The following is a 20,980-nucleotide window of genomic DNA, read 5'->3' as shown; positions in this document are numbered from 1 at the left end:
ACGTCAAAGTGATTTTATTAAAATATATATATTTTTAAAAATCAGAATGTGTAGGGCCATTTTGGGTCCAGATGACCACTTAATGGGAAACATCCTTCACCACGCAGTCTTTAACAGGGGCGGACTGGCCTATCGGGCAAACAGAAAGTGCCCGAGGGGTTGGTTGTTGCCTGTAGCAAGCCCAAATGCATGTACAGCCACATGCTGTGAAAAATACCTCTACAGCATGTCTTTGCTAGTTCAAAACTGCCCTATTTGCAAATGTGGGCCACTTGTTAACATATGGAATATTCTAATGGGGGGGTCGATATTATTTTGGTGCTTGGGAATATTTTCTTACCCATTCCGACCCTGGTCTTGGCCACGCGATGACTTTGTCACATATATTTCTTTACTAAGCATGCCTTTACCACGCATGGTAAGTATAGTTAAGGTAAGTACATATGTAGGAAAAATATTCAGATTGCTCCTCCTTAGAGCTGTTCCGCAGCAGCAGCAAATCCACTTCAGGGGGAGGTCGGTGAGAAGGTATACGGCCTTGTGGAGTCCTCTTTAGTTACAGCCTGCAGCCTTGCCCCATAGGATAAATCCAAGTTCCAAAAAAGTGACTATATCCAAACAGAAAACTTCACTGGGCAAAGGCGCAACAAATAAACAACCAGGAAGGTTTCTTCTGTTCAGACCTTTCCTGCCAAAACTCAGCGGCTTCACCAGAAGTTCATCCAACAGATATCCAGCCTCGTGGAGACCTTCTCGACCACAGAGACTAAGTCAGAATCTAAAACTCTGATGTTCTGTGTATTTGTATTTGCAAAGCGCACTATCACTCACAAGGGTGTCCTGGCACTGATTTTGAGGTGCAACATTCAGAATCGCATTACAAATGAGCCACTAATTGTCATATGGGCACAAACAAGAGTTTGTTTTCAAATCGGGATTACATCTTTTTTCCACCACCCCCATTTCATTCAGGCAAAATCTGGTCATAGTTGTACAGAGAAACTAGGGCACATTCCAAGTTTTACAACTTAAAACAATGTGATGGTAGCACGTTATTCCCCATTCAGAGGTGAAGAGCTTGCACAAGAGGCGGTAATACTGGAGATGGAAAATACTGCCCCCAGCAGTATTGGTATTAACACTGTACAGTGCATATGTGAGCTGATGTTCTATGCCCTAAAATGAATAACAAAAAATCTGCTATTTTGTAACCTTATTTCTGGGTCCGACACACGCTCTATTGCGGTCAGCCTTAAATCGCACCTAGGTCCCGGCCAAGCGCAAACAGATGCCATGGTTGGCGCTTAACACCTTTTTTAAACTTAAAAATTCATATCCCTGGTTGCCTTTATTTGATTGTTGTTGTTTTAGTGTCATTTCGATAATTTAATTATTTTCTTTTTTTTTATAAATTGGAGTGGGACTTTTATTGAGTTTTGTTTTTTACTTTTTTACTGGTTTGGCACTTCTAAATGCTTTACATATTTTCTTAAGTTAAACTCTGTGCCATACTTACCAGAGCTGGAGCTCAGGTTAAATTACTGAAACCTTTATTGGACATAATAGTTACATTATTACTTGTGGTGGAGTACCATTCACTCCAACTAATATTACTCTTTCTCACACCTCCCATTTGACAATTCGCCTAGTGATCCACCTATTTCTTCAAATCATCATGCACATTCTCCTAATCAGAACCCATTAGATGAACCCATAACCAATAGCACTTGCATCATTTAGACCTGCCATGGTGTTTCAGGTGCTGGTTTCTGAATCTGACTCATTTTGTGGTGATGAGGAAGGCTACCCAATGCAGTTCATTCCTCAGGCCTTTGGTGCAAAAGTCCTCATTCATCAGGACTTCTGTAAGACACAGCTAATATTAAGGGAGATTTCCAAGCTCTGAAACCTCAGATTAAATCCTTAGTTTATCTGTATGCACTGTTTGATCTTGATATGTGAATAGGATATGATGAGCCCTCTTCTGCCTTTACTGGTCCTTCTGACCTTGTGTCTTACCTTGAGAAAAATTCCAGTCACCATATATTTGCCAATTTTATACCACACATGTCTGAGCTTAATGTCTTTATACGTAGACAGGGTTGAGATAGTTTGGAACCAGTTTCTCTTCACTGGATGAGAAGGGAGGTTTACGGAGTGGTGATCTTTGGCTTCATGTCCTCAAATCTCCCTTGTTATTTCTGTTGTATGTTGAGGCTATATGTTGTTGCTACTTTGCTCGTCTCGTTTTCCCCGTTATCCTTCCCTTGAATTCTCTATACCTCGTTTAGCTGCAGTGGAATGAGCGGGTTTTGGAGGAGTGAATCATTAAGATTTGTACCTGAAGAAGGGTTTACAGATTGTACCGTGGCTGACTCACTAAAGTTGTTTCACAGAATGCAAAGTGCTTTTAATACCCAGCATAATGACAAAAAATGTATCATTGTTTTAAACGGATGCAATGTGATGCTAATCCTTTACCAGAAGTGCTTGCTTCAGACAGGGAAACACTGCCTATGTCCATTCTGTGGTCTTTTATAGTTGTTACTGAAGAGGCATGACGGATGAACAAAACTGCAATTTAGTTTAATAATTCACTTGATCCTGTCCTACTCTATACTTTAGATGCCCTATTTGCAATCATATGCTATCTAATAATATCTCTTGAAAAAAGGCTATTTCTTGGTGTCCAGCAATTGCTTTTCTGATCCTGCTCTTGCTAATGTTTCACTCTGGCTGGTAGATGTCATATTCTTATGCAGCAAGTGCAGGTTGAACAGGGACATAACTAGGCCTTGGAGAAATGTTTTTTTCCCCCCAAACATGTGTTTATTCAGGTTTTCAACAATTGGAATACAAAGAAATTACATTGCAGCAAGATTACAGTTGGTACGTACGGTTCACATGGGGGTGTGCATCGTGTAGGCCTGGGAGAAATGTTAATTATGGAAGTATAATTGGCTTACATTTGGTAACTTTGTGTAAAACAACTTACACAAAGTTACCCAAAAAAACACCCATTCGAATCATTTATTGAAGGAATTTTAATGCAATATGTACCATTTGGATACTTTTTGAATGCAGAGTTTTGATAGGAAGCAAGCAGATATCAACTCGCATTACATTTTTGAGTTAATTTTTTCCCCAAATGGACCGTTCAGGAAATATTTTGAGTGTAACATGCATTTTGCATAATTTTGCACAATTTGCATAATTTTGAGGTAATTTCAGGTAATTACGCTACTGGAAATTATGCAAGTTTCGCACACCACTAGACATTACTGTGTCCCAAAAATATAGATGGCAATCTGTTAAGATTAATAATACCTTCTTAGAAGAAAATCATACATGCCTCGTCCTTCTAACTGGGAAGACTTCAAGGCATCAGTAAAGTAAATAGTCATTTTCTAACTGGACAATCACAACATTACATCTAGCAAGAAAAAACAATTTGAGATAAATATTACCAGATTAAAATCGCTATAAATTGGCTCCCCTTCACTAATTAATCTTCTAGAGTTACAGTCTGATATATATCAGCACAAGAATACCTCACCAGAGCAAGATTTAGAGGGTAATATGAAAGAAAGAACAAATATATTTTAAGGATAATTACTTGGAGAAGATTTTGGCATTGCATTTAAGGGCTCAAACATCAAAATTTGAGTTTCAATTTCAGATCAACTGAAGTTGGCATAAAATCAATTTCTTGATTCCAAGATTAAGGCTACAACACTAATCCAGCTTTGGTGCAATACAAGTCAGTCACAAATTTCTGAAGAATCTCTTAATGCAGCTGCATAATTCCTTAACAAAATGTCGAAATCGTTTTATTATAAAATACACCATGATTTCAGTTGTCAAAAAGCATGCACTGTACCTCAGAACAGAGACAATTGATACAGTAAACCAGTCCATAGGGTTCCAGGTAGGGATGCCATCTTTCTCCACTGCGATACCGCTTGTCTTGAAAGACACAGTATGTCTCTGAATCTGTTGGAATAATATTAATAGAATGTAATTCCATAATCTTTCTATTGAGTTTTTGACACAGCTAAATTGAACTCTGTAAAAAGGAAAGAGAAATATATAGGTACAAATTGACCTGGATTTTAAAAATAATGTTAAATAGGTATGTATTGCATCAGTAAACAAAACATACTTTCATAGTGAGTTAACATTGGCTCAATGAAACATCTTTATTAGACATCCTGTTAAAAATATATTTCTGATGATGTGGACAAATCAAAATCTCTTGTTTATGGCATAGTTCGGTCCCTAACTCCAGTGAGTATGGTGGGTTCTGATCAGAGGTTGGAGTGTGTTTAACAATGCCTATCAACTATGGCATAACGGAACTCTCTTAGTTTTACCTTTGGGGCCTGCAGTGAGATATAAGCCTCTGCTTGTTTATTACAAAATGTAACATTTTGCAGCCAAACGCAATGTACAATATGAATTCATTACCTATCCAGTCATGCCTGTAATTACCACTGGCACCTCTATGCAAAGGAATTTCCATTTTCACCCTTAATAGAATGGCCTCCTTTCACAAACTTGCATCAGGCTTGAGTAAAAAGAGCATTCACAAGTCAAACAAATCAGGGCTATTCCCAAAGGTAACATACACTTGTGAGTACATTTACATGCATAATTTACACACTTCTGAGTTACTTTACTACTTTTGGCTATTTTTAAAATCTGAGTTTAAAGTTATCCAAAAAGTATAACTTACATGTCTTCACCCCCTGAAAAAACAGATGAAACCTAACTTAGGGGCCCATTAGGATCGCGGACGGACTTGAGTCCGTCCGCGACCCCTGAGGAGGAGGGAACGTCCGCATGGGCTGCGGCGTTCCCTCCTGTGCAATTAGGATGGGACCGCCACCCTGGCGGTCACATCCTCTATTTTTAACCTGCGGCGGGTGCGGCTTCAAGCTGCACCCGCCGCAATGGTAAAAAAGCACGCATTGCATTTACATGCAGAAGGCGGCAGGCACCGCGCGGTGCCTGCCGCTGTCTGCATGTAAATGCAGGGGGGTACCATAGGTGTCCCCCATGTGCACCCCCAACCCCCCTTCACCCTGGGGGCCCGCAACGGGCCCCCAAAGTGCACATCCGTATGCTTTTCCACGGCGGAGAACCCGCCGCGGAAAAGCATATCTGCTACGCAATCCTAATATGGCTGGCGGTGTCTGAGAGACACCGCCACCATATAAGAGCTTTTCCGCTGCGGTTGTAAGCCGACCGCGGCGGAAAAGCGGCGGACAGAAACCAAGACCCACCAGCCATCCTAATTTGGCGGTGGGTCTTTGGAGGCTCCGTGGCGGTTTTCCCGCATCCTCCGGGCCGGCGGTGGCTTCCGCCGGCCCGGAGGATGCTGGAAAACAGCGATCGTAATGTGCCCCTTAGTAGCATAAGTTACTGCTAAAAAACAATAGAAAGACTAGCACCACACATAGCCACCCCATGGTAGTGTAGCACCCTAGCACAGAAAATAAAGCAGGTACGAACTTAAAAAAAACCCATAGGTAATATTGTAAATTAAAATGAATTATTTAAAATAGTTGAAAATATAAATTAATTTGATTTAATGTTTCAAATAAATAATAAAAATAGTACATATTTTTATTTAATTATAAAATATTTTAATTACCTTTTTTAAATTGAATATAACAATACATTTTATTGAATGGCTTTGATTTAATTCCATACAACACGTTTAATAAGTATTAATGCACAATAAAAAATATTTGTTTAGTTTAAGTGTTTTTTTAATTTAAACTTCTGATAATTTAATTTATATTTATATTAATTAAAGAACTAATAAGAGCATTTATTTAATAGTGCTGTTGCATTTTGTATTTAGTTATATATTTAAAATAAATATATTGCATGAATTTATATATATATATATTTATATATCTAGATGAGAGCCTCCTAACTGTGTTAGTTGAGATGCAAACTGAGTCAACAATACCACAATTTAGCCCGGGCCCGGGTCAGTTGCAAAACTTGATTGCTACAAAGTTCAAACCAAAATCAAAGTTTTGTCCATTAATGATAAAGGACAATATTGACCAATTCTATGACAAAGTGTCTCAAGAGTTAAGGGAACTGTACTTGAAACACAATAACTTTTCCAAAAAGCACAGTTATCGAGACTTTGAATACCACCAATTGATAAGCAAATTGAAAAATAACATTGATGTAATAATAAGACAATCTGATAAAGGAGGAAATGTTGTACTGTGGCCTCTACAGATGTATCTAAACGAGGCAATGGGGCAATTGAATGACCGCACGTGTTATCGAAGGGCAGATGTTAACGAGGTCAATCTTGCTAAGAACAATGTGTATTCCAAACTCATGGCATGGAGGAGCGCCGGAGTGATAACTATGGACGAATTTAAGTTCATGAAAAATGAAAATCCTATCACTCCGGTAATATACTTTATACCGAAAATACATAAGAACAGTCAGGTGCCTCCCGGGCGTCCTATCATATCTGCTTGCAACCGTATATTGGAGAACACCAGCAAATATGTGGATTTTGTCCTCCAAGACCTGGTTAAATCTTTGCCCTACTTTGTGTTAGATACAGGAGATTTCCTCAAAAAAGTGTATGATGTGAGGTGGAAATCTAGTTACTTATTAATATCTCTTGATGTGACTGCATTATACACAAGCATACATCACAGGGACGGCCTGAGAGCAGTGCAGCACTTCTTAGGCTCTAGACCTGAGGGGTTAAGAGATCATACCCGTATGGTTATTGACATGATCAGTTTATGTCAGGAGAACAATTTCTTTATGTTTGGAAAACAGTTCTTTCAGCAAATCAGAGGAGTCGCGATGGGGGCCTGCTTCTCTCCCAGTTATGCCTGTTTGCATATGGGCTACTGGGAGGAGCAGGTCCTTTCGCTTAAATTTGAAGACACCATGTCTACCAAAGTGGTTAAGGTACATAGACTACCTTTTTGTAATTTGGGATGGCTCTGCACAAGAGGCGGCAGAGTTCATTGACAAACTAAATGACAATGGGTTGAATCTACAGTTCATCAGCCAGATAAGTGACACATCTATATGCTTCTTGGACGTAGAAGTTTTTGTAAGTGACGGCAGGCTGGAAACCATCCTGCCCATCTTATAAGGAGCATACCTTACGGTGAAATGCTCCGTGTAAGACGGATCTGCAGCACGGAAGCAGACTGTAGAGCAGCTCAACTACAATGCAGTAACAGATTTAGACAGAGGGGCTACAACAGCGAGGTCATAAAGAGAGCCACGAACCGAGCCAATGCACACGATAGGGCATCTCTTCTATCAATAACACCAATTGGCTCAGTTACCTTACAGCCAGCAACAGGGAATGCTAAGAAGGCAGATACCCGCAAAACTGAAAGCGAAACTCGATTGATCTTCACTTTTAGTAACCAACATCGTACCATAAGAAATATTGTTAAGCGCAACTGGTCACTGATTACGAGTGATCCAGTATTGGGCAATGAGATCGTTGGGGCACCTAAGATAGCCTATAAACGCGCAAGAACACTAGGCAATTGCCTGGTGTCAAGCAGCCCAGAGATGAGGACCAAGGACTCGTGGTTAGACACACGTAAGGGATTCCTGCGTTGCTCATCTTGCAAAGCTTGCAAGAATGGAGTAAGCAGAACAGAGTATTCTACGCCATTTAACAGCATACCTACCACCATCAAGTACAAACTGACGTGCCGCACCGAGTACGCAGTGTACGTGCTGGAGTGTCCCTGTGGCTACGCTATGTAGGCAGCACGAGGCCACAGGTGTACAAACGTATACTCCAGCACCTAAGGGCCATCACCAACGGCGACTCTGCGTACCCGGTGGCCAGGCACTTTGGTGAGGCACATGACAAAAAGCGTCAGACTTACGGTATTTTGTTATAGACATGGTCCCACCCCAGAAAAGAGGAGGAGACCGGGATCTGTTACTGCGTAGATTAGAAACACGGCACATTATCCTACTCGATACCAAGAATCCCAATGGGCTGAATGCGGGGGAAGATTGCCACACTTACCTATGAAACACAATATGCAAACATGACAAGTGGGTCTATATATAATAACATGGTGGCTGCCTCTTCCACAATTTTTAACCAAAACACATTCAGATTTGAAGTAACACAGGGTTGCACGTAACTGTCTTTAGCCGACAGCCTCATCCCCATCAAAAATCGGGAGGTGAAAACAAGAACCAAGGGCCATGCCCCCTGGTATAACTCTGACCTTAGAGCGCTCCGCAAAGTGTGCAAGAAGGCGGAGAGAGCATGGAGGAAAGATTGGCTCCATAGTAACAAGGACATCTATTACAACGCGGTAAGACAATACAAAACAGCTTTGAAATTAGCTAAATCAACGTTTTACGATAACAGAATAAAAACCGCGACCAACTCAGCCAAAGAATCCTATCAGATAGTTAAAGAACTACTAAATATCCCAACAGCACCCCACCCTCACTCCCCCCCCCCAGACAGAAGCAAGGATCTGGCTAATTACTTCGAGTCTAAAATTCTGCGGATACTGGACTCCCTTCCCACCGTCAGCCCCCCTCCCATCCTGGCTACGGCGGACGAAAACAACAGCCCACAGCTGGAGACTTTCAGGGCAGTTTCCCTCACCGAGGTGACGTCCACGCTAGAGAATATGAAAAGCGGTTCCCCCCTTGACCCAGCCCCGGCTAGATTCTTAAAAAAGGTGTCCTCCACCATAGCCCCAATCATCAAGGACCTTATCAACTCTTCCCTTGCTGGTGGAACGGTACCCTCCAACTGGAAGAACGCAGTTGTGAAGGCGTTACTGAAAAAGCCCCAACTGAACCCGGACGACATGTCCAACTACAGACCGATCTCACTGCTCCCTTGTATCAGTAAGATGGCTGAAAAACTAGTCAACTCGCAACTATCCCAATTTCTCGAGACAAACAATATCCTGCGCCAATCCCAAACTGGGTTTCGACCTGGCCATGGCACGGACACCGCACTCCTCTCCGTCATCGAGGAGGCAAGGTGTATCCTAGACTCAGGGGGATCAGTGGCAGTGATCCTCCTGGACCTTAGCGCCGCCTTTGATACGGTGGATCATCGTGTCCTTCTACACCGCCTGGCCAAGGCAGGTATTGTGGGTACGGCGCGAGCTTGGATCGAATCCTTTCTTTCTCATCGATCCTTCCAGGTGTGGGACGGCAACTCCCGGTCAGAACCTCTTCCACTGAAGAATGGAGTTCCCCAGGGGTCGTCGCTCAGCCCCACCCTGTTTAATGTCTATATGGCTCCCCTGGAAGACGTAGTGGCCCCCTACGGTATAAAAATAATTAATTACGCTGACGATACCCAACTTGTTGTATCCCTGTCTCACCTGGATAACCATCCTGACAGCCTGCTGCACTGTCTCCAGGACATCCATACCTGGATGTGTGACTCGGCCTTGAAGCTGAACGGCGCAAAGACCGAGATCATGCTCCTGGGCAATAAATGGACGACCTTCCCACCCACATCTTGGCCCGACACCTTCGGCGAAATCCCCTCTCCTAGAAAGGAAATCAAGACACTAGGAGTTTGGCTGGAACCTGACCTTACCATGAAAACGCAGGCAGCCAAGACAGCAGGTGCCTGCTTCGGTCTCCTGCGGTCCGTACGTAAGATCTTACCCCTTCTTCCCATTCCATCCAGGAAATTACTTGTCCAGGGTCTGGTCTTGGCCCGGCTCGATTACAGCAATGCCATATATCTGGGGGCCCCTGAATACACCTTGGCCAAACTCCAACGTACCCAGAACGCGGCGGCCAGGCTCATTATGAACCTTCCCCCCAGAGCGTCGGCCAAGTCTGCCCTCAAAGCCCTACACTGGCTTCCAGTCCGCCAGAGAGTAGAGTTCAAGGCCCTATGTACCTCCCACAAGCTCATCAACGGAGTTGGCCCTGCCGCGCTTAAACACATGGTCACCCCCTACAAAGCCTCAAGACCCCTTCGCTCCGACGCCGAACACCTTGCTACGGTGCCTAAATTTAGGAAGGCCCGCACCGGCGGTCGCCGCTTCTCGGTCAAAGCCTCCACAGCGTGGAACTCACTCCCTCTCAGTCTTCGCCTGGAACCCTCCCACATGGTGTTCCGCAGGAAACTTAAAACCCTCCTTTTCCCTAAATAGAGCACCCCCCCTACCCCCCTTTGTATCCTCACAGGTTGAATAGCGCGGGGATGCCTACGGGTCACCAGGCGCTTTAGAAATCGCAAAAAATATTTTTTTTAAAAAATAGCCATTATTTATTTGCCGAATTTGCACACATGTCCGTTGGATGCATATTGCAATGTTTATAGCCCATTGGGGCACAATTATAGTAACTCAGGGTCAGTTATGAACTGCGATAAGAGAAAGCAATACTAGATGGCTTACACCATCTAGAGTACAGTACAGGATAAGCTGTGAATGAATGATATTATTTCTTAGTGCGATTATATAGTTATATTTTGATAATTTTTATATTCAACAAGTATTTATTTTAAGTATTTGCATAGTATGTATATTGAAATATTTGCACAGTGCTTTTCCGTTATCTGCTGCTTTAGGTGTATATAGATGAATTTAGTCAAATAGATGTATGTATTTATATTTATATTCATGTATTTATTTATTTATATCTAATGTATATCACAATCTTGATTGTTGAACATCGTACCGCAGTTCTTGAGATCTTTTGACCACTAAGGGTAACTAAAGACAACAGAGCGTAAATGCATTTAAGCAGTTAGGTAGCAATAACGGTATGTTGTTTATGTTCATTGTCATTTGGCACGTAATTATTGGCTGTGAGCACTTTAAATGGAGCACGTCTGCCCCAAGACGTTGTCATGTGATCAAGGTGCTTCGGGCACCGAAACGCGTCGTGGTGGAGTGGTGGTGAGATAAATAAATAACTAAACACTATACCTGGGTTTGCCTTGTCTTTTTCTGCTGCTGGACCGCTGCATGACGTCTCTATGCTGAATATATATATATATATATATATATATATATATATATATATATATATATATGTTACCTACTGGCGGTCGCCAGTAGGTAGTTATAGTTAGGACCTAGTTTCCATAGGAAATCCGCAACATTCTATTGGGAATAACTTTTGTGCCGGTTGATGAATCTTCGCAAATTTCTCAAAGAAGATGGCCCGCTGCGCTCCGCTCCTTCCCTGAAAGTCTTGGGAAGATTCGTCAAGCGGGGGCCGAGAAAAAAGGGGGGTCCCAAAACGTGTTTTCCCCATGTTAATTTCCATAGGACGATTAGACACGGCTACAGCCCGAACCGCTGAACGGAATTACACCAAATTTGGGAAAATGGTAGGGTCTGGTACGCAGATCACCCTTTTGGTTAAATGGTGTAAATCCCTCCAGTAGTTCCTGAGAAAATCAAAAGAAAAAAAATATATATATCTGGGCGGAGCCTAACCACACATCTCATCGTGAGATCTGATTGGCTGTCAGCACTTCATCCAAGAAGTGTTGGCAGCCATCTTGGGACCAATATACATGATAGCACCTCTTTAGAAAGCGTTGCAGTTAATATAAGGTTGTAAGACTTTAGTTACATTATAAATCATTTGTTGATGGTCCCATTACTAATTTTAGGAATTGTGGTGTGTTCTAAGGTGATTTTACCATGTGAAAAAGCCTTCTGCTGGGATATCATGAATCATGTTTGAAAGAAAACTATTACCTCATGCTTTTCCCACAGTGGTTTGGAAGGGGATCTATAAGCTAAACTGAAATCATATTTTCTGTAAATTCACATTATCTTTCTCAGTCATGTGAGAATGAAGTCTGACATTCTCAGTAAAACATGTACATCCAACAAGGACAGAGACTGTCAGTTGATTCTATAGCAGGACCGGAGGCTTCAGATTATGCTTCTCTATCTTTATTGAAGCTCACAGCAGCCAATGAAAATGCTTGTTTTTCATTAATAAAACGTTAAACAACTACACATCCCATCATGACTAGCCCCAAGGCACGCCCCCTTAGTCCATAAGAGGCCTCTGCCTGCCGCCATCTTCCTCTTTCTTTGCTGCTCACAGCAAGAGCTAAGTGCACTTTGTTTCCTCCCTCTGCTGTTGGCAAATATGGCTAGAAAGTGCTTATGTTAATATGATTTAACGAATGGCTAAAAGTTACTTAGTGATATTATACTGATTAAAGCTGATGTGTTTTGGGCAAAAGATTGTTCATTAATTTTACCTGCTTGCGGGGTAATCTGCATATCGGGGAGGGTGTGTTGTGCACGGTCGCTAGCGTCGCGGCGCCTAGCGAGTTTCAGTTCATTCCTCTGTGGCTTTGAGACGCCTAAGTGGCGCGAGGTAGCTGCGGTCGTTGACCGGGGGCAGACGGGCACCGTAAGACACATTCAGAGCCTCTATTGTTGTCCCGGCTGGTTTCCCCGTAGGCGCGACTCGCGCATCGGCATCCCTAATAGGCCGATGACGCGAGTAGGGTCCGGGTGGCTCTCGGCCGCGGCGTGCGCCTAAACGCGCTGAAATTGGGCTACCTTTTAGTAGGTTTTCAGTCGCGTTTGGGCTGCACGTCACGGCGCGAATCCCGAACTGACAGTTACAGCGTTTTTGGTGCTAATAGATACCGGTGGTCCCTCTGCTCTAGCGAAACGCCTGTAAAGGTTGTAAAATATTGTGGCCAGTGTTTAGAGTGCGCACAAGCCTTGCGGATCTTGATTTGGCCTGGGTCCTTGACCCCTGTTGACTACAGCTTTGCTGAGGGGGTTGAATACTGTGATTTAAAGTGTGCTATCAGGGCTGACCCCCCCTTGACCCTCTTTGTGACTAGTCAGTGTTCAAGAAACTGTGAGTGCTAGACTTCCCTGAGGTACACTGGAATAAGCCACCCCGGCAATGGCAGAGTGGCAACAGTATAATGAAGAGTATGCTGAGGAGGAGGTGTTTGATGGACGGCAGGAGGCTGTCCTTGAGGACAATCTAGTCATCGCTTTGGACGCATCTGTACAGTCGTCCGTTAATAGGGCTATGGAAACTACAGTTCCACAGACAGTGCAGCAAGCCCTAGCTTCAGCCCTTCGCCCAATTAGAAAACAATTGGAGGGCTTTGCCAAGAGGCATGGCTATAACAAACCACAAAAGAATAAAGTGGAAGCATCCACTTCCAGTCAACCTTCAGTTGACACTGCCACATGGCCTCATGCACAGGCCCTAGCTACCCTACCAGACACGGCGGAACACTCCTATTCTGGCGCCAAGGCCAAGTCAAAATGTAAGGTCCATGCAGATGTGGACACGGACACTGACACGGACACTACCACAGGCACAGATACGGATACCTCGGAGGAACAGCCTCCTCCGAAGAAGGCGCAGGTAGAGGTTGCTCAGGTGAATACTCCTTTTACCTTTGATCCGTCGGAAATCAGGCACCCCAGGTCACAGGACTGGGTGCCACCTCCTGCGGTGGCAGCATATATACACGACAACCTTAGACGGAGCTTCCCCAGGGAAGTGAGGAACCGTCTTAAGTCGGAATGCCCTCGCCCGGACATCCCGGACAAAGTAGCGGAGACCCCTGAAATTGACGCAAGTCTCTTAACCTTCTTGAGGAAATTCTCGAAGGACCCCAAACGAGGTTTGGATAGGGCATGGTCAGGATGCCAGGACAAAATGTTACACGCCATCGGACCTTTGGCAAAGATTTTGGAGATGGCTCTAGCGGCCAAAGAGGGTTCCTCTCCTGTGGACCCGGACGTGCTGGCTGGTTGGACCCAGCGAGCCATCTGCTTGCTGGGCAACGCGAACTGTGCCATTTCATCAGAAAGAAGGAAATCGCTACTCATGAAAATGGATAGTAATTTGACCGAGCTAGCGGATGCTGAGCCGGGACCTCTGGCAGCGGGTCAATTATTTGGAGACAAATTTGTCAAGGACGTCTCCAAATATGTGGGGACCTTTACGGCGCTGGACAAGGCGCAGTCGGGCATTAAGAGAGCTCTCAGTCAGAGAGTTTTTAACAGGGCCGGACGAGGCGGGGGCCGCTCGTCGGGCCGTGGTGGTCCGCAAGGTTCCCAAAGAGGCGACTTCGGCAGGGGTAGGAACGAGTACGACTCCACCCGTAGTGGGACATTCTACCCCTCCCGCAGGAGGTTCGACAGGAGCCGTTACCACTCGAACAACAACAGGGGGAACTTCAAACACCAGCAGAACCCAGGTGAGAGTAACAGAAGTTTATCTTCTTCCGTTGGGGGGAAGGACTCAGCACCGCCTAGCGCAGTGGCGGGAGCTTACACAGGACGCATGGGTGCTACAAACAGTTCAGGGTTTTCACTTGGAGTTCTATTCGCATCCTGTCCAATCGGGACTTCCGCTAGATCTCCATTTTTCCCAACAAGATCTCAGTTTTATAGACGTAGAGATCACAGAATTGCTGCAGAAACACGCGATAGCACCGGTCCACCAAGGTCCGCGCGGATTCTGCAGCAATATCTTTGTTATACAGAAGAAGGGAGGCGGAAACAGATTGGTTTTGAACCTCAGGGATTTCAACCAGTTTCTAACATACAATCATTTCAAGATGGAGGGCATCCATCTTTTGATATATCTACTGCAGGTAGGAGACTGGATGGTCCGGCTGGACCTGAAGGACGCTTATCTTTCTGTTCCGATATTTCCCCCGCATCGCAGATATCTCCAATTCCGGTGGAGAGACCGATGGTACGAATATTTGGTTCTGCCTTTCGGGCTCTCCTCGGCTCCTTGGTGCTTCACCAAGGTGATGAAACCAATGGTGGCATACCTCAGAGAACAAGGTATTCGCCTCATAATCTATCTGGACGACATCCTGATAGTAGATCAGTGTCGGCAGACACTCTTGTGACACCTCACTCTGACGACAACGTTGCTTCAAAATCTGGGCTTTGTAGTCAACGCCAGGAAATCAGTCATGGTACCCACTCAAGTGATAGACTTCCTGGGTTTCACGATCGATTCCATGACAGCGCTGCTAAGCCTCCCGAAGGACAAGCTGAAGGACCTGAAGAAGGAGATCAGGAGACTATTGAACAGTCAGACAGTTTCACTCAGGGCAATTGGAAGAGTGGTAGGAGTATTGGCATCATCGGTGCAAGCGATATTCCCGGGCCCTCTGCATTACAGGGCTCTGCAACAGTTGAAGATCAGACACCTACAGAAGGGTCTGTCGACAGCATACCTCTCACAGAAGAGGTGAGAACCGAACTGCAATGGTGGCTAGGTCATGTAGACGCCTGGAACGGTCGAGCTATCTTCGGCTCTCTTCCAGAGATAACAATAGAGTCGGACGCCAGCCGTTGGGGCTGGGGAGCTCGTTGCGGAGACATCTCTACAGGTGGCAGATGGTCTCCGGAGGAGCTTTCGCTTCACATAAATTGTCTGGAACTGCTCGCGGGGTCGTTCGCGGTGCGGATGTTGTCCCCGAGGCAGACATCTTGTTGTATCCTCCTGCGTTAGGACAATGTGTCAGCGGTGAGGTACATCAACAAGTTGGGCGGCACGAGGTCGTCAATGCTTGTGCAAATAGCCAAGGACTATTGGCATTACTGTCTAGAGAATCAGATATCGATAATTGCAGAATATCTACCGGGTCAGTCCAATCAGGTGGCGGACTGGAACTCGAGATACCTCAGGGACTACAGCGACTGGAAGTTGCTCCCGAAGGTGTTCCAATGGCTGCAGAAAATTTGGGGTCCGTTCAGGATGGACTTATTTGCATTCAGACTAACGTATCAGGTACCCAGATTCTTCAGCTGGACACCGGATCCCGTGGCGCAGGCAACGGATGCATTTCTCCAGAATTGGTCGGAGGGAACGCAGTATGCTTTCCCACCCTTCATGCTGATCCCGAGGGCGATGTCTCAAGTGATCAAGCAACGGGCGGAAGTAGTCATGGTGACCCCATGGTGGACGTCACAATCATGGTTCCCCAAACTGATGCAGTGGAGTTGCGACCAACCCAGACTCCTCCCGGAATCGGAGACGCTATTGCTGGGCCCTCATCAGGAACAGCATCCCTTGATAATGGAAGGCAGGCTCCAGCTGATGGCTTGGAGGCTTTCAGGGAACAGTGGCAACTGCCAGGCGTTTCGAGCAGGACTTGTGATTTCATCAAGCAGGCCTGGGCACCATCCACGCGGAAGCGATACTCCTCGGCCTGGAAGAACTGGATGGATTGGTGTATGGAGCGACATCTGGATTTCGTGGGGGCAGACTTACCCCACGTGCTGAACTTCTTATCGGATAAGGCTTCCGAGGGTTTGGCCTACAGGTCGGTCAATAATTTTAGGTCAGCCATCTCAGCAGGCCATGCTCAGCTGGATTGAAAACCAATAGGCATGCACCCAGTGGTGTGCAAATTGCTTAAAGGAATTAGGGTGGCTAACCCACCGAAACCCAAATACACTGGGTTGTGGGATGTGTCTTTGGTTTTAGAATTATTTAACAAATGGCCGGTAAACTCCCTATTATCCAGAAAGCAGTTGTCAGCTAAGTTAGCCATGTTACTCTGCCTCTCGGCATGCAGGAGGTCATCGGACGTGCGAGCGCTGGAGATTACAGGTAGAGTATTTACTCCAGAAGGAGTTTCTTTTTCCATTTCAGGATGCACCAAGACATTATCTCGTCATATTTCATATAATGCTTTTCAAGAGAATGACAAGTTATGTGTTGTAAAATGTTTGAAAACTTATGAGGAATGTACAGCGGCTGCTAGACCGCAGGGCTGCTCTCAGTTATTGATTGCCATACAAAAGCCTTTTAAAGCGGTGGCAGCTGCCACCATTGCCAGATGGCTTTGTTATGTCATGAAGGAAGCCGGTGTGGACATCACCATTTTTGGTGCTCATTCAGTTAGAGGAGCCATGGCGTCAAAGTCATTTATGTTAGGTTCCAGTATACAAGATATCATGCGTAGTGCAGATTGGTCATCAGAATCGACCTTCAAAACGCACTATTATAAGCCGGTGGGGGATATTACCTCTGTTGTTTTTAATAAGCGTTAAACAAGCATAATCTGAAGCCTCCGGTCCTGCTATAGAATCACAAATTTGCTAGCATTCGCGACAAGAATTTGCAATTCTATTAAGGACACGGAGGCGAGGATTATCCCACCCGGCATGTTATGTTTAAATTCTTGCCCACCCAGTGGTTATGGTGGTTACGGTCTCATATCCTTTCTTGCAGGGTCAGATAAGAAGGGTGACTGAACGTCGACAACTGCAAGGATAATACGCCTGAAAAGTTATTTACTTCCACGTTGGAGGAGTTACCAAGTTATCCAAGTGTTGTTGGAGCTGTTCGCCTTAAAGAAAGAGGAAGATGGCGGCAGGCAGAGGCCTCTTATGGACTAAGGGGGCGTGCCTTGGGGCTAGTCATGATGGGATGTGTAGTTGTTTAACGTTTTATTAATGAAAAGCAAGCATTTTCATTGGCTGCTGTGAGCTTCAATAAAGATAGAGAAGCATAATCCTCGCCTCCGTGTCCTTAATAGAATTGCAAATTCTTGTCGCGAATGCTAGCAAATTTGTGATTCCTTTGTGTTCTACTGCAGCTTCCCAGAGTGTTCTAAAGAACAACTAGAGTGCTAACAGTCCTACTTATTACAAAGGTATGGCACACCTGAAACCATCTTGATTGGAATAAAGTGGCAACTCTTAAAACTTTTAAAGGAACAAAATGAGGGGGTATATTTTGCCACATAAAGTATGATTAGTGCTGCAGAAAGAAAAATTAGGGCACATTTTGAGTGACTTCTCAAATCCTCTTATATTTCATTAAACAATTCTGACATGCAGTCGCCCAAGATGGCCACCAGAGACAAAAGAGCCCAAATGTAGCCCAAATATCACCCAGATGCAGCCCAAGTATAGCCCAATGACAGAATGTCCCAGAGTGTTCTAAAGAACAACTAGTGCGCTAACAGTCTTACTTATGACAAAAGTATGGCACACCTGAAGTCATCTCGATTGGAATAAAGTGGTAACACTTAAAAGATTTAATTTGCAAAGGAACAAAATTAGGGGGTTCCTTTTGCCATAGAAAGTATGATTAGTGCTGAAGAGAGAAAAATTAGGGCACATTTTGACTTCTCAAATCCTCTCTATTTCATAAAAAAATTCTGACATGCATTCTGAACCATGCACTTTGAATACCAGCAGCAGACTTCCCTGGTGAGCAGTAGCTTTACTACAGTGATCTAATGAGCAACTAGAGTGCTAACATTCAGAATTTATGGCAAATGTGTGACACATCTGAATGCCTTCTTGGTGGAACCAAAGTAAACAAGCATTGAAAATGCAATAGATCTCGCCCTTGTTCAAGTTAAAGCCATTCTGTTTGTAATGAGGTGGCTTTTTAGCTTTGCTTTTATTAGTGTTTTTCAAACTTTCATGTAAATAACATGCATATGTATGCATATATGTATATGTATGCATACATGCATTTATATTTGTATTTATATAGATATGCAGATTATATATGTTTATATATGTATGTGTATATATATATATATACACATACATATATATAAATGCATATGCATATATATGTGTATATGTGTGCGTGTAGAGAGAGGTAGAGAGGTAGAGGTGTAGATGTAGAGGTGTAGAGGTAGAGGGGTAGAGGTAGAGAGGTATTGAGGTAGAGACTAGTAGAGAGAGAAGTAGAGAGAGGTAGAGAGTAGAGAGTGAGTAATAGAGAGTAGAGAGTGAGTAGTAGAGAGTAGTAGAGAGCAGTAGAGAGTAGCAGAGAGTGAGTAGTAGAGAGTAGTAGAGTGAATAGTAGAGTGAGTAGTAGAGAGTAGTAGAGAGTGAGTAGTAGAGAGTAGTAGAGAGTAAGAAGTAGAGTAGTAGAGAGCAGTAGAGAGTGAGTAGTAGAGAGTAGTAAAGAGTGAGTAGTAGTGAGTAGTAGGGAATGAGTAGTAGAGAGTGAGTAGTAGAGTGAGTAGTAGAGAGGGAGTAGTAGAGAGTGAGTAGTAGAGAGTGAGTAGTAGAACGTAGTAGAGTGAGTAGTAGAGAGAAGTAGAGAGTGAGAAGTAGAGAGTGAGTAGTAGAGAGTAAGTAGTAGAGAGTAGTAGATAGTGAGTAGTAGGGAGTGAGTAGTAGAGAGAGAGTAGTAGAGAATAAGTAGTAGAGAGTGAGTATTAGAGAGTAGTGGAGTAGTAGAGAGTAAGTATTAGAGAGTAGTGGAGTAGTAGAGAGTGAGTAGTAGAGAGTAGTGGAGAATATTCCAAAGTGTGGCACAGCACCACTTGCAGAACAAGTCCAATCAAATCATATCAATTAGAGTCCTTATTGAAGCGCTGAATCTTGGTGTATATTCAAATGCTTTTATTTTCCTTAAGTTTATGTACCACAGCCAGCCGACCCGTTTCGTTCTGTACAACAGAACTTCTTCAGGGCGTTCTTATTTCCTTCAAGTTATGTCGGTATCTTGTTGTCATATAACTAGATAATTTTTCCAAATTTTAGACGAGTCGGAAGTACATTCTTATTCAAAGTGACTAGGTATCAATTTTACCCACACAATTCGGGCAGACTTGAGTAATTTATAGCATCCTCAAAGTCAGTCTTTCAAAAATTCCAAAGTGTAGGACATGATAATCCAAATCCAAATGTTTCTCAAGAAAAGTAATTTTCAATCATTCGTAATATCGGCGTTTGGGCAGATATGACCCACGGACACGGTTTATGACTTTTCTTGAGAAACATTTGGATTTGGATTATCATGTCCTATACTTTGGAATTTTTGAAAGACTGACTTTGAGGATGCTATAAATTACTCAAGTCCATGGATGCTGCTGGGAACGCCCCCAGCAACACCCATTGCACGCCCCTTTAACGCAGGACATTGCGTTAAAGGGACTGATATTTATCAGGCAGGATTATGCAACAAAAAGTGGCTGAGTCCTGCCTGATAAATATCACTCAGTCTTCTGCGCCACCGGAACGTCACAAAAAGTGACGTTCCGGAGACGCAAGGGGCTCATAAATAAGGCCCCATAGGTTTCAAACTCGTTATAGTTAGGAATTAGCATTTAAAAAACCTTTGAAATTCACTGAAAAAACCATAGGTTTCACACCAGTTGTAGTTAGCTGGACATTTTAATCATACAAAACCATTGAAATTCCCCCGTTATAGTTAGTTGTACTCACTATAACTCGCGCACCCGCAATCCACTGCTGATGATGTCACATATTACATCATTCATGACATGGTCAGTGACATCACTGATGACATCACTGATGACATCTCACTGTTTAATTCTGATGCAAAATTCAAAGCGCTCTCACTGGACCCCTTCCACAAGATGAAAATGTTGTCTATGTATCTTTTATAAATGATTACATTCTCAGACATGGACAGTTGTTGTGTGACCCCTAGTACTTGCTCCTCCCACCAGCCCATATGCAGATTCGCATAGCTGGGGGAGAAGCAAGTACCCATGGCTGAACCCTGTATCTGTTTGTAATGCAGTCTATTGAAAATAAAAGTGTTGTTAGTGAGACACCATTTTGTAATTTCCAAAAGCATACAGGTGTGTTAATGTAATGTAATCGGTCTCTGTCCTAGGTAGTGTTGTAATGCTCGTAATCCATCTGTGTGTCTTATGCTCGTGTACAAGCATTGCACGTCTAGTGTCATAAATACATAATTTCATTCCAGTCATAGTCATATATTTTGATGAGGAAATCCCCAGTGTCTTTGATGAAATCCGGTGAAAATGCTGGTGTTTTCGAAGAGGCTCCCTATCGCCGCTATTATAGGTCGGCCAGGTGGTTGTTGTGCATTCTTGTGTACCTTGGGTATTAGATACATGTTTTTTAGGAAATCAAATTCTGGTTTGCTTAGTAACCCCATTCCTCTCCATCTGTATAGTTCTGTATGGTATCTTTCCTTTATTCCCCTTATA

General features: G+C 43.8%; 1 protein-coding gene across 1 annotated transcript in view; it reads right to left on the bottom strand.

Annotated features, from left to right (window-relative positions):
- Positions 1-20,980, bottom strand: part of CHRDL1 (chordin like 1) — a 665,356-nt gene that overhangs the window by 481,725 nt on the left and 162,651 nt on the right. Inside the window, exon 2 of the mRNA XM_078688799.1 lies at positions 3,881-3,993. Coding sequence (XP_078544925.1) covers positions 3,881-3,993 — 113 coding nt within the window. The remainder of the gene's footprint in view (positions 1-3,880; positions 3,994-20,980) is intronic.

The sequence above is a fragment of the Lissotriton helveticus genome, chromosome 4_1, assembly GCF_964261635.1.
Source record: "Lissotriton helveticus chromosome 4_1, aLisHel1.1, whole genome shotgun sequence".
Classification (NCBI taxonomy): domain Eukaryota; kingdom Metazoa; phylum Chordata; class Amphibia; order Caudata; family Salamandridae; genus Lissotriton; species Lissotriton helveticus.
Note: the sequence above shows the minus strand (reverse complement) of the source record. Positions and strands in the feature narration are given on the sequence as shown.